Raw genomic sequence first — 12,989 nt, 5'->3', positions numbered from 1 at the left:
CATTAACTAGTGTATTGTCACCTGGATTCCTTGTTCCAGCGCCTGAAGTAGGCTTCTTCGGACACGACTCACGATAGGATAGGTGTAATTCTTGCTGCAAGGAATATGGAACGAATAAGGAACGTAATGTTACACATTTCTTTTCTACACAAGTTAGTATTTGCTTCACGTCAACAACCTGAAAGGTCACCATTTAATCTTTAAACATTTATAAACACTGCTTTTCATTTATTTCAATATTTCAACATTTAGTGTTGCTAATTCATAAACTACATCAAAAGAATGCAATTAGGCAACATCAGCACCAAGGCTACCAGGTAAAAGTGGCGTCGCTCAGCAGGCAACAGTGGAACCGCGGCTATCAGGCAGCATTGGAGCCACGGTCACCATGAAATAGTGGCACCTAGGCTACGTACACTTATTTTGAATCTTAAATAATATAATGTCCAATACTATTCTACATTAATTAACGTCCATTTTTTTAAAGAGCAAGTTTTGGTATTTCATGTAGCACATGCATAACCGTGAAAACTAATTGCGTTCTTTATATAAGTTGCGTATGTGTTTGATATTTTGGTGCACGTGGTGTCTTCTAATTGCTGACGACCATTTTAAAAGAAAAATTTTCATAAAAATTCGTTTTTGTTTGGTTAAAGATCCAAGCCATCAAAATTGCCTTGGGAGGCATTATATTGGTAACGTATACCTGATCACTTCGGTCTCGTGCTCAATAGTAAAGTTTCTGTCGTCTGCCTTTGGGTGCCTTTTGAACACATGATGGGCAGTTTTCCTCACTACCTCGTCATTATCGTATATAATACTCGTTAACAATGCATCCGCGCTCTGAAAACGCGCATTGTACAGTAAAATCATTTAAAGTCGTCGGCATGATTATTTTTTCAAATAATGATTTTTGTGTGGACACTTTAAAGTCTCTATAACGCTCAAAATCTACGAAAATTTCGTAAAGTATTTCGTAAAATAAAGTTAACAACTAAACAATCAGTGTTCCTTATAGCAATAGCCACAATTTCAACGCTAGATGCGGTATGATTACATAGATTTTTGTACATACAAAATGCTCGTTTTTATTGATTTGTGACCACAATAAATTCCATGTTAATTTCCTGCGAATATATCTATTGATACGACACACGAACACTGGTACCATGTTAAAACCATAATAAAAACGAGCATTTTGTATCCACAAACATCTATTTTATCAGACCACATCTGACGTTGAAATTTCGACAATGGTCATAAGGAACAAAGATTTTTAATTGTTTAGCTTTATTTTACGAAATATTGTACGAAAGTTTCGTTGATTTTGAATAATAATGTTACTTTAATGTGTGGATTTCCGATTGTTGATGCAAAGGTATTTGCGGCGGTGTGTTTTTGTGAAATTCGCGGATCGGTCAATCTACAAATTAACCGAAAATCAATGTCTTACGAATAATAAGGTTTGTACAGTAAGTATTTTTACATTCTGAAAAGTACTGATAAAAAATATTCTATATGTTTTCTTTTAGTAATATGTGTTTGAGAAATGCTTTTATAATTAGTTTAGCTACGAAAGTACACATCAATTCCGCATGAACACTTGATATAGAGCACAGGGGCCAGTCAAAAAAAAGTATATGCAAGAAATTTCTTACATATACTTTTTTTTGACTGGCCTCTGTGATATAGAGTAAATGCAATATATATATATATTTTTAATTTATTCTTAATTAATTTTCAACAGTAACAGTATTTTAAATACTTAATGTTCTTCCTCCAAGTACACATCAAAATAGATGTCAAACGACCAATAGCCGATTACCCTATTGCAAGAGAAATGTCTGAGCCCGTTTATAGCCGCTCGACGCCACGCTGTGACGCCCACATTCGGCTTCATGTACGACAGGATGTGACGTAATGACCGCTGTTTCCCGGCGTTGCCAAGACTTTGTAGGAGAACCATCTTGGTTTCGATATGCTTCAGAGCCGGCGTATCATGCTGTACGATGGACCGACGACGGCGGGGTTTGATTATGTCGCTGGACTTGGCTGTGAAAGTAAAGAGCCCCGTTCTGTGAAAACTTGGCTTAATGCAGTTGCGTAAAGTGTCGTCCCATATTAGCCTGTGCAGTCAGTACAGGCTAATCAGGGACAACACTTTCCTATCTTATAGTATTTTTTCGTTTTAAGGTAGTCTCTTCATAGCGAAAATCCAGTTTAAGCGGAAATTGTCTTCCTTGATTAGCATGTACCGACCGTACAAAGGCTAAACTGGGGAGACATTTTAAGCGTCTGTATTAAACCCCGTTTACCCATGGCGAGACTCTTATGTGAGTTTATAGCATTAATTAATATTTTGCCTTGATCACCTTCTAACTTTTCTTTACTTAGATTTCTCTTCGAACTTCTTCGTCATTTCTTCAATTTTTATGAAACTATTCAGGCTTTATATTTAAAATTATTACACGAAACATGATTCAGTCTAGTGGTATTTGATGAACTGTTCTTGCTATATGTTTGCAAGGATCTTGCTATAGGTTTGCAAGGTATTTGTGAGTTAACCAGAGTTTATTTCCATGCAGTCAATGGCACAACGACATGCGGACCTCCACTTATATACGATGCTGTGATCATACCAGCCCTCTCTCCTCTCCCCGATCGAGTTCTTTTCTTGTGAACAATCGTTTCATGTTCAGATAAGAAGACGATACGATATGAAGACCCTGTATAGAATGAACACCAACAAAGTGGGAGCATTTTGGAAACTGTGCACTTATAACCGGGTCATTAAATTGTTATTAAAAAGCGTTTGTAACTTTCTTTTGAGCAGTCACTGTTCAGATTGAACGGCACTACTAGAACCGAGAGTTACTTAATTTCATTGTGATGATCGAGCAAGTTTTCTATCAACATCACATTCCTGCCAGTCTCTTAAAAGTTCCTTACTTTCGTTGTGGTGGTCGAGCCAGTTCTCTATCCGCTCCACAATCCTGTCCGACTCAGTGGTGTTGCGGTCATGCAGGGACTTGGCCATGGCCCCCAAGGACAGACACGCCCTCTTCCGGGTCTTCGACAAAGCAGGGGTTTCTGTAGAACAAGGTATGTTTAGTTACAAATATGATAGCTATTTATTGCATAATAATAATAACAATAACAATAATAACAATAATAATTATAATAATAATAATAATAATAATAATAATAATAATAATAATAATAATAATAATAATAATTATAATTATAATAATGCGTTTTATGTTGTTATGAGTAACGGTCATTTTCAGTTTTATAAGACTATTTTTATTATCAAACGAAACATTTTTATTGAATGTAAGATGTAAAATTCATTCATTTACACCAAAAATGTATAATATACGGTTTTCCATCAGATTTTCATTTCAAATGCGTTCAGTCTCGTGTATTATTATATCCATATTTGTAACTCAAATATATTCAGTTAGTAGTTTTTAAACTGTAATTGCAATGGTTTATTCATAAGCAACAATCTTTGACTGTGCAAAAGAATTTAACTGATCAATTTACCACCGAGCCCATGGTCGTCTTCAAAGCACAATTGTTCCACCTGACTCACCAGTTCCTACATGAAAAAGAAACAATATATATATATATATATATATATATATATATATATATATATATATATATATATATATATATATATATATATATATATATATATATTCATAGGGCTAAGATACATCCACGCTCAACTTTTATCTAAAAATTCCAAAAAGTAAAAATACAAGCCGTCTATTATCAAATTTGACCCTTGATATCTATGTTCGACCCTGACAATTGAAGTTTCGATGTAGGCTATTTGCACGCAACACGCTGTCTTATGATGGTTGACCTTTGTACAAAGGTACATGTTATTCAAAATCCACCATTAAATGGAATGTGTTTCTATATAATATAACGCTCAGTCTCACAATAGCAAGTGTTTCTATATAATCTAACTCTCAGTCTAACAATAGCGAGTGTTTCTATATAATCAAACGCTCAGTCTAACAATGGCGAGTGTTTCTATATAATCTAACCCTCAGTCTGACAATAGCGAGTGTTTCTATATAATCTAACCCTCAGTCTAACAATAGCGAGTGTTTCTATATAATCTAACTATCAGTCTAACAATAGCGAGTGTTTCTCTATAATCTAACGCTCAGTCTAACATTAGCGAGTGTTTCTCTATAATCTAACGCTCAGTCTAACATTAGCGAGTGTTTCTATATAATCTAACGCTCAGTCTTACAATAGCGAGTGTTTCTATATAGCCTTACGCACAGTCTTACAAAAGCGACTGTCTTTAAATAGCGAGTGTTTCTATATAATCTAATGCTCAGTCTAACAAAAGCGAGTGTTTCTATATAATCTAACGCTCAGTATAACAATAGCGAGTGTTTCTATATAATCTGACGCTCAGTCTAACAATAGCGAGTGTTTCTCTATAATCTAACGCTCAGTCTAACATTAGCGAGTGTTTCTATATAATCTAACGCTCAGTCTAACATTAGCGAGTGTTTCTATATAATCTAACGCTCAGTCTTACAATAGCGAGTGTTTCTATATAGCCTTACGCACAGTCTTACAAAAGCGACTGTCTTACAATAGCGAGTGTTTCTATATAATCTAATGCTCAGTCTAACAAAAGCGAGTGTTTCTATATAATCTAACGCTCAGTATAACAATAGCGAGTGTTTCTATATAATCTGACGCTCAGTCTAACAATAGCGAGCGTTTCTGTATAATCTAACTCTCAGTCTGACAATAGCGAGTGTTTCTATATAATCTAACGCTCAGTCTAACAATAGCGAGTGTTTCTATATAATCTAACGCTCAGTCTTACAATAGCGAGTGTTTCTATATAATCTAACGCTCAGTCTTACAATAGCGAGTGTTTCTATATAGCCTTACGCACAGTCTTACAATAGCGACTGTTTCTATATAATCTAACCCTCAGTCTAACAATAGCGAGTGTTTCTATATAATCCAACGCTCAGTCTTACAAAAGCAATTGTTTCTATATAAATTAACGCGCAGTCCATAACTATTTTGTGCGTCTATAGACTCTATAAACAAACACAATGTATACAAACCGCGTGGTTCTAATTTAACTTCTGCGTCGTCTAAATAAAGCTTATATGACGACTCAAGAAGAATTAGTTTCTATATAAATTAACACAATGCTTAAAAACACGTCACTGTTTCTATGTAAACTTATCGAGGTCTTAAAAAAGCCCGTGTTCCTATATAAACTAAGGAATTGTTTAAAAAAAGCTCGTGTTTCTATGTTAACAAACCCATCGCCTGCAGTAGCGCATGTTTCTCTGTAAACTAACGCGCAGTCTTGATAAAGGGCTTGTTTCTATTTAAACAAACGCACCCTCTCAAAATAGCATGGGTTTCTATGTACACCAACACCAACACTATAATTAGCGTGTGTTTAATGTATGAAACTCGTTCTGGGAAAACTGGGCTTAATGCATGTACGTAAAGTGGCGGAAAGTTTCGTTCATGATTAGCCTGTGCGGTCTACACATGCTAATCTGGCCGGCACTTTACGCACATGCATTAAGCCCAGTTTTCCGAGAACGACGCTCGTATATTGACGTACCGTCACGGGGTTCTGTAGGGCGATGGCATGAAAGAGACATCTCCTCATGTCCTCCTCGGTCACATTGGGCTGTGACATCACGTGCTCCAGAACCAGCAGTTGGGCCTCGGCGCTGCCTTCACGTGCAATTAGGTCGATGAACAGATTCCTCTCGTCTACGCATACCGTGTCATTGACGTCACACGTACGTGTTAACGCTTCACGACCTATAAAGAAAATAGTCGCGTGCAATCATGTCGATAAATAGATTCCTCTGGTCTACGTACACCATGTAATTGACGTCACATGTACGTGTTAACGCTTTCTGACAGGAGAAAGAAAATAGCCACGTACAATCGTGTCAATACACAAATAACTCTCGATTACGCCCACCGTATCTTTGACGTCTCAATTAAATGGCATCGCTTGCTCACCTTAATGCATATTCCCCCTGTAGAACCTTGTCATCATTGATTTTAGTGGCCCTTTTGAATAAATATTATTTCAAAAGAAGGCCAAGGTCACCATGAGGCCATGTGATCTGTTTATAGTGTTCATGTAAAAAATCCGTGTAAAAAGTATCAAAATGAGGTAAGGTTGGTTATATGACATTATTCAAAGCAATGACACAGGCAATTAACAACGATTTATAGGAAATATTATTCATTTTAGGTGGAACGTGACTTTTCGGAAAAGGAACAAACGGACAGGCTTATCGTCATATGCCTCCAGAGGTCTTCAGATACGTGATGCCAAAAACAAATAGTCCAGAGTTAGCACAACTGAGGCTTGTTGTGGCCAGCACTAGGAAGTTTTTGTCCTTGTATTCTATTATATTTCCAGATATGACGATTGCCAGCATGAAAAAATATGAATAATTTCTGAAATCACATGATTTGATATTACAAATTTCCAAATCGATTTATGCGTATGCGTTTCATTAAAAAACAGACTTAGAGTCTAAACGTCTTTGTGCATTTTTTAATTGACGGCATGGTGACGTAAATTTGGCATGTTAAGGCTTGCTTGCTGACGTCACAATGACGTCACATTGGAAGGTTAAGACTTGCTTGCTGACGACGGATATATCGTTCGCTCGTTTACAGTTAAAAGATATTAACAGTTTTCTGCTTAAGGAAAATTATTGAATTATGAAAACTTAATCCAACGTTGCAAATTAATAATTAATCAACTACAAATGCATGACTTTGGGCTGTTTTTATTGTGTTATTTATAATTTGACAATTTACAATTAATATACAATTTACATAGGAGGTTCAATTGTTATTGTACATTTATGTGAACTCCTTTACCAAGTGTCAGGAAGTCATCTCTTTCAAGGGAGGTTATCATTCCCCGGAGCTGATGCACGCATTCAGTTCGGTTACGGTCGACTGAAAGAATAATACGCATGCCGTAACAATGCCACGTAATTAACACGCAAACAAACCCGGGGCGAAATACCTGTGCAGAGATTGGACTGGTTCTAAGCATAGCTAACCAGTTTGAGAAATTAATCACTGCAAAGGTTCCGCCCGGAACGATTTAAAACAAAACCATAGCATTTGTGTGGACTAAAAACGAGTGCGGATTTAAGGTTTTTATAATTTAACAATGGTGTCACTTCTATACCAGAATAATGAAAGGTAATGTAATGATTTAATATCCGCTACAAGCTGATATTGGTTAAAGCATGTCTCTTTTCATATAGTTGTGTGTTTTATGGAACTTACATTTGTTGGTGTAGAAATGGACGCACGTGATATACTTCCGAATGTCCGCATCAACTTGTGACAATGGAACTTTTTCCTCCGGTTTCTAAAGTCAAAGTGTCACCGACGTAATTTGTGTTTTTTAGTAAAAACTAACAGGATTAGATTAAGTTCGGTTTTCGCAATAAAATTAACAAAAATTACAATTTGAAAAGTATTACAAGCTTTTAATGAAATGAGTGTGGGCTAAATAGCATAAAGACATATTTAATGGAACACTATAATCTTTGAAATAGCAATACGAGTCCATTTAGTTAGCGTCTTAACCAGTTATATTGCGTAAGCCAACCAAAGACTTTTCGAAAAATCAAGGCCACATATTTACAGAAACAAAAGTTGCGCCAGGCGTTTTGTGTCCGTATTTGTGAGAATTTTTAGACGCAAAAAAGAATCCTTTTTGAAAACGTTTAACAGCCTTTATATTCATCTAAGAGCTTTGTTCTGTAAAAACGAGTCTTAACTCATGTGCGAAAGTGTCGTCCCATAGAAGTTTGTGCAGTTCGCGCATGCTTATCAGGGACGACATTTCCCGCTTTATTATATTTGTCGTTTAATTAATGTCTGTTCTTAATGAAAATCCAGTTAAGGCGGAAAGTGTCCGGGACATTTTACGCACATGCATTACGCCCAGTTTTCCCAGAACGAGGCTCATTTATACATACCGGTTTGACGCTGATAGAACATTTATACATACCGGTTTGACGCTGATAGAATCCTGATGCATCTCGTGCAGTGAGTGGTCCGTGGCAGGATCGTTGTGCTTGCTGGAATCAAGATACTGTAAAATCATTTGCAGTCGTCGCCATAACATTTTGGCGGCATAAAACTTGTTTTTGTGGATACGTAAAGCCGTGGATGTTTTGAGAAAGAGGAATTTTCATCCGTCATTGTCCGATGTGTTTGTGTTCAATTCGTTTATCGGTCAAACCATGAAATAAACGAAAATTAATTTGACACAAATAATTGTGATTTAACAGTATTTGAGTGACCATCATTCGTGACCAGAAGTGTGATAAATATTGTCACTGTCTTGTTAAGTGTAAAAAGAGATGTATATAAAACATGTGTACCACCAACATGAAACAATAACCTAAATGTGTTCGTTAGTAAAAGAGATTGTTTTAAGCAGATGTAACTTTGACAATGGCTGTTTTTATCTTGTTTTCGAAATCAATGCAGCTTTTCTATTGCTCTTGAATGATCGGCATATTTAGTTACAATTCTAGACTAAAGCTTTGTTAAGATGTTGTACGAAAATAAAATAATGTTTCAAGGCGCTGTGACCTTGACCTCTTACTTATTAACCTCAAACCACATGGGCTCTTCCCTTCCCCCCGACCCCGAATAACCAGTGCACCAATTTGGAAACATAATGGTTTATGCAGAACACACATTTTATTATTAATTTATATGTAACCATGACCTTTGACCTGTTTACATTTAATCTCATTTGATGTTTGTTTCCCTGATCTTCCGAGTAACAGGGCTACCAATTGGGATGATTAAAGGTTAATGAGCTTAAATGAGATCACGCAAAGACTATTTTCATTACTGAAATACCTTACGACCTAGGCATGCAAAATATTGGCATGACAAACGTTAATCATATTTCCCTCCAACTAACGAGCATTCCAATGGAGATTACCGTTTCTCAAAGCATCCTATAGACATCGTGTGGGAACAAATGTCATGTCACAAACCCCCACAATCTCCCTTGAACTTTAGACCTCCTTATCGACAATGATATACGTTTATCTGAAGTAATCTCCATACCAATGTACATGATCTTATGTCAAAGTGCTTTCTAGATGTCTTTCGGACACGAACTGGTATACGAACCATACGACCGACTGACTGACTGACAACAGTAAAGCAAAATTACCCCCAACTGCTTTACAGGGTTGGGAACCTAAAAACTCGTTCATTGTCAACGGCGTCTGTCACTTTTCACCCCAATATTTTTGAAATTTAATTTTAATCGTACCGTAAATATAGAAAATATATAATGTACATTTCTTACTTTTTCAACATGAGTTTCATTTGGCTTCTCGATATAGAGGAAATCTTCGGGAACTCTAAAACAAAAAAAATTGTCATGTTACAGAAATACATACAAGTATAATTAATGTTCTTATAAATATAATTTAAGATTTCCTGTTATTTATCGCAAACAAATGTGGAGAATTTAATGAGTGGGAATAACGCGTCAAGAGCGCAAGTCCGCAAGCGTACGCCCGGGAGCGAAAGCCATAGAACGTAAGCTCGAGAGCATAAGTCTGAAAGCGTAAGCGCGCGAGCGTTCACCCGAGAGAGTACAATCGAGGGCGGAAGCCCGAGGACGTTAGCCCGAGAGCGTTAGCTCGAGAGCGTTAGTCCGAGCGCGTTAGCCCGAGAGCGTTAGCTCGAGAGCGTCAGCCCGAGAGCGTTAGCCCGAGAGCATTAGCCCGAGAGCGTTAGCCCGAGAGCGTTAGTCCGAGAGCGTTGGCCCGAGAGCGTTAGTCCGAGAGCGTTAGCCCGAGAGCGTTAGCTCGAGAACGTTAGTCCGAGCGCGTTAGCCCAAGAGCGTTAGCTCGAGAGCGTTAGCCCGAGAACGTAAGCCCGAGAGCGTTAGCCCGAGAGCGTTAGTCCGAGAGCGTTAGCCCGAGAGCGTTAGTCCGAGAGCGTTAGCCCGAGAGCGTTAGCTCGAGAGCGTTAGCCCGAGAGCGTTAGCCCTAGAGCGTTAGTCTGAGAGCTTTAGATCTTATGAACGAAACATTTGTAAAAAACATAACCACTTAGCTGTGTTCGTGAAAAGTGTTGCAGAGCGAATACTGTGAAACCATTATATCTCGTCAGGCATTAATTTTCGTATATTTCGTCAGTCGACCGATTGACGAATTCAAGATCCTAACGAACAATTATGTCCCTAATTTGAACAAATTCTGTTACGTAATCAAGATAAATCCGGTTTTGACACAAAATGGTGTAGATTACACAGTGTACTTAACTGACACGTGACATTGCTCTAAAACGCTAAAGCAGTACAGCTGTATCGACTGCGTCGACTTCGTTTAGGTAGAATTGTAATGATAAGCGCTTATTGTTATCAAATTTATTACCCATTGTGTGTTTTGTGTTTTTCAGTGTTGTTGCAGAAGATTATACAGCCTCCACGCACCGGATTAGATCCGGATCAAAGACAATAAACAAAATTAAAAGATGATGATGTATATACTTACCGTATATACATTATCCGCATTGATTACAAATAAATACAAATAATTTGTGTTTGGTTGTTTGTGTTTAACTACAATACAGGTGTAAAAATAGATTGTGCTTCGTTTTATGGGCTATCATCTTTTTAATCATTGACATCTTTTACAAGTTTTACGATACATGTTTCAAATAATTGTTCCTTGTAGCAATTAAAAACGTAACCGGTAAAGAGAAATTAGCTGTCATGACGATAAGTTCCATCCAAACGTATGGAAATTGTTTTCAGAAATTTACTTTTATTGTTGCGCGATTTTCAGGAAATCCCCGGAAAGCACGTGTTTCGAATGACTGAGTATGACGCAATAAAACATTGCTTTGTATCCTATTGCATTCAATCTAATTTAAACTCACTCGTCCATTGGTTGTTACAATTAAATCTGAACTTTGCCCTATGAAACCGCTTTCCCATAATGCACTGTTAATATTACACTTCCGAAAATTATTGTATACTTAAAGTGATCAATATTTGCGATGCAAAACTCTTGAAACTTTATTGAAAACTGACCAAATAGTTTGCTAACACTTATTTTAACCAAAAATCTTCGCACCTTCTCTAATTTGCGCCGATAAAGGTAAGATTGTTATAAGTTTGGCCATGATAATAAATGAATAAGACCAATTGGCAACTGGCTTCACTGTTTCAAACCCGGGTTTCAAACACTCGTTAACGGTTATTCGGTCCCACTTATCCGCTAATCATAATAATGATACACTAATGGGGGCAATTACTGATCTTCTGATAACAAAAGACTAGTATATTGACATGTTACAAACAGGCCCCACCTCCTGCAAGTGACTCTCAAGTGTCCTCCCCCTTTCCCCACCACGATTTTTCGCAACCGCGATATATTTCCGACAAACAAATCGGATATTGACTGAAGCATTTTTTTCCAAAGTCAGGAATTGGCGAATTTAAGTGCTGACGAAAACGTCATTTTTATAAAAATGACGAAATTTCGTGCTGGCGAAAATAAATGATTTCACAGTAATTACCTCCGTCCTGTTTTTCTTCGATGTTGGCAGCACCTTCGACCGTGTGCCTTAAAGTACGAACGAATGTTAAATATCAGTTTAAATTAAATTTCAAACAAGAGATGTCCGCTTACGTGTCAAAAGTTTTATAACAAGCAAAATACATATCTTGTAATCTTTTTGGAAATGCTGGTTCAAATTTTAAGAAAGAACACAACTTTTTGAGCTGATATCATGTTTTCATTAAGCAGAAGCATTTTTTAGCTGACACCACATGATCATTAAATGGATGCACTTGTGAGTTGATACCATGTGATGAGGCCACAGTAACACTTACAAGTTAACCGTGTTCGGGGTGTGCTGAAGTGTGATGTTATAATGGGCTTCAACCAGCTGCGGAGTCAGAAGATCGTCCAAATGGGTCGTCTGAAATGTTCATGGTCATGTGTAACACAAGTTGTGAATAACGTATCCGACTTCATAGTTGCCAGGAAAAGCGTCTGCGTCTGTGATGAATGGACCCTTATGTTTGACTGATGAATGGAACTTAATGTGTTATGAATGATACTTTAAGCTTAATGAATAAATCAATTCTTGATGCAGTGAGCTTAATGCTTAGTGATGGAACTTAATGATGGCTTAATGAAACTTAATGCTTGATACACGGAACTGAGTTCTTGATGAATGGAACAAATGCGTAATGAATGTCATAACTTTTAGTACATTCTGTACACGTCAGTCAGACGGTGGTGTGATGTCATAGCTTAAAGTGCATTCTGTGTACGTCCCTCAGACTACAGTATAACATCATACCTTGGTGTGCATTCTGTGCAAGCCTGTCAGATTTCTGTATGAAGTCATACATTATAATGCGTTATTTGAAAGTAAGTAAGACTGCCATGTGACGTCATACCTTATACTGCATTTTGTATACGTCAGTCAGACCGCTGTGTGACGTCATACCTTAAAGTGCATTATATGTACGTCAGTAAGACTGCTGTGTTACGTCATACCTTATAGTGCATTCTATGCACGTCAGTCATACTGCTGTGTGACGTCATACCTTATAGTACATTCTGTGTACGTCAGTCAGACTGCTGTGTGACGTCATACCTTAGAGTACATTCTGTGTACGTCAGTCAGACTGCTGTGTGACGTCATACCTTATAGTGCATTCTGTATACACAGTCAGACTGCTGTGTGACGTCATACCTTAGAGTGAATTTTGTGTACGTCAGTCAGACTGCAGTGTGACGTCATACCTTATAGTGCATTCTGTGTACGTCAGTCAGACTCCTGTGTGACCTGACTAGCTTCAAGCCTTCGCTCGTCCTGATCGCCTCGTATGAGTGTTCCAAATGACCTGGAAAACAGAC

At 37.4% G+C, this 12,989-nt stretch overlaps 2 protein-coding genes and 1 long non-coding RNA gene across 3 annotated transcripts in view; all 3 read right to left on the bottom strand.

The window, feature by feature from the left end:
* Positions 1-6: 6 nt before the first annotated feature.
* Positions 7-6,967, bottom strand: LOC127863913 (uncharacterized). Its single transcript, XM_052403602.1, has 7 exons — positions 6,928-6,967; positions 5,636-5,841; positions 3,547-3,601; positions 2,950-3,090; positions 1,826-2,052; positions 707-843; positions 7-94 (listed from the first exon to the last, which is right to left on the bottom strand). Exons 1-7 carry the CDS (start codon positions 6,965-6,967, stop codon positions 7-9), a joined length of 894 nt encoding a protein of 297 aa, XP_052259562.1.
* A 380-nt stretch (positions 6,968-7,347) lies between these two features.
* Positions 7,348-12,038, bottom strand: LOC127863917 (uncharacterized). The gene is made up of 5 exons (XR_008041242.1): positions 11,951-12,038; positions 11,635-11,681; positions 9,407-9,461; positions 8,081-8,150; positions 7,348-7,432 (listed from the first exon to the last, which is right to left on the bottom strand). It is a non-coding gene; the product is annotated as an uncharacterized LOC127863917 (long non-coding RNA).
* An 831-nt stretch (positions 12,039-12,869) lies between these two features.
* Positions 12,870-12,989, bottom strand: part of LOC127863920 (uncharacterized) — a 9,121-nt gene continuing 9,001 nt past the window's right edge. Inside the window, exon 8 of the mRNA XM_052403606.1 lies at positions 12,870-12,976. Within this exon, the coding sequence (XP_052259566.1) occupies positions 12,870-12,976 (107 nt within the window). The remainder of the gene's footprint in view (positions 12,977-12,989) is intronic.

Source organism: Dreissena polymorpha, unplaced genomic scaffold (genome assembly GCF_020536995.1).
Source record: "Dreissena polymorpha isolate Duluth1 unplaced genomic scaffold, UMN_Dpol_1.0 chrUn059, whole genome shotgun sequence".
Classification (NCBI taxonomy): domain Eukaryota; kingdom Metazoa; phylum Mollusca; class Bivalvia; order Myida; family Dreissenidae; genus Dreissena; species Dreissena polymorpha.
Note: the sequence above shows the minus strand (reverse complement) of the source record. Positions and strands in the feature narration are given on the sequence as shown.

Coding starts and splice junctions, on each gene's coding strand:
- LOC127863913 (XM_052403602.1), bottom strand. CDS start 6,967: ATGATAACCTCCCTTGAAAGAGATGACTTCCTGACACTTG. Junction 3,602..5,635: donor CCCTACAGAACCCCGTGACG/GTACGTCAATAT, acceptor TTTTTCATGTAG/GAACTGGTGAGTCAGGTGGA. Junction 3,091..3,546: donor AGACGACCATGGGCTCGGTG/GTAAATTGATCA, acceptor CTTGTTCTACAG/AAACCCCTGCTTTGTCGAAG.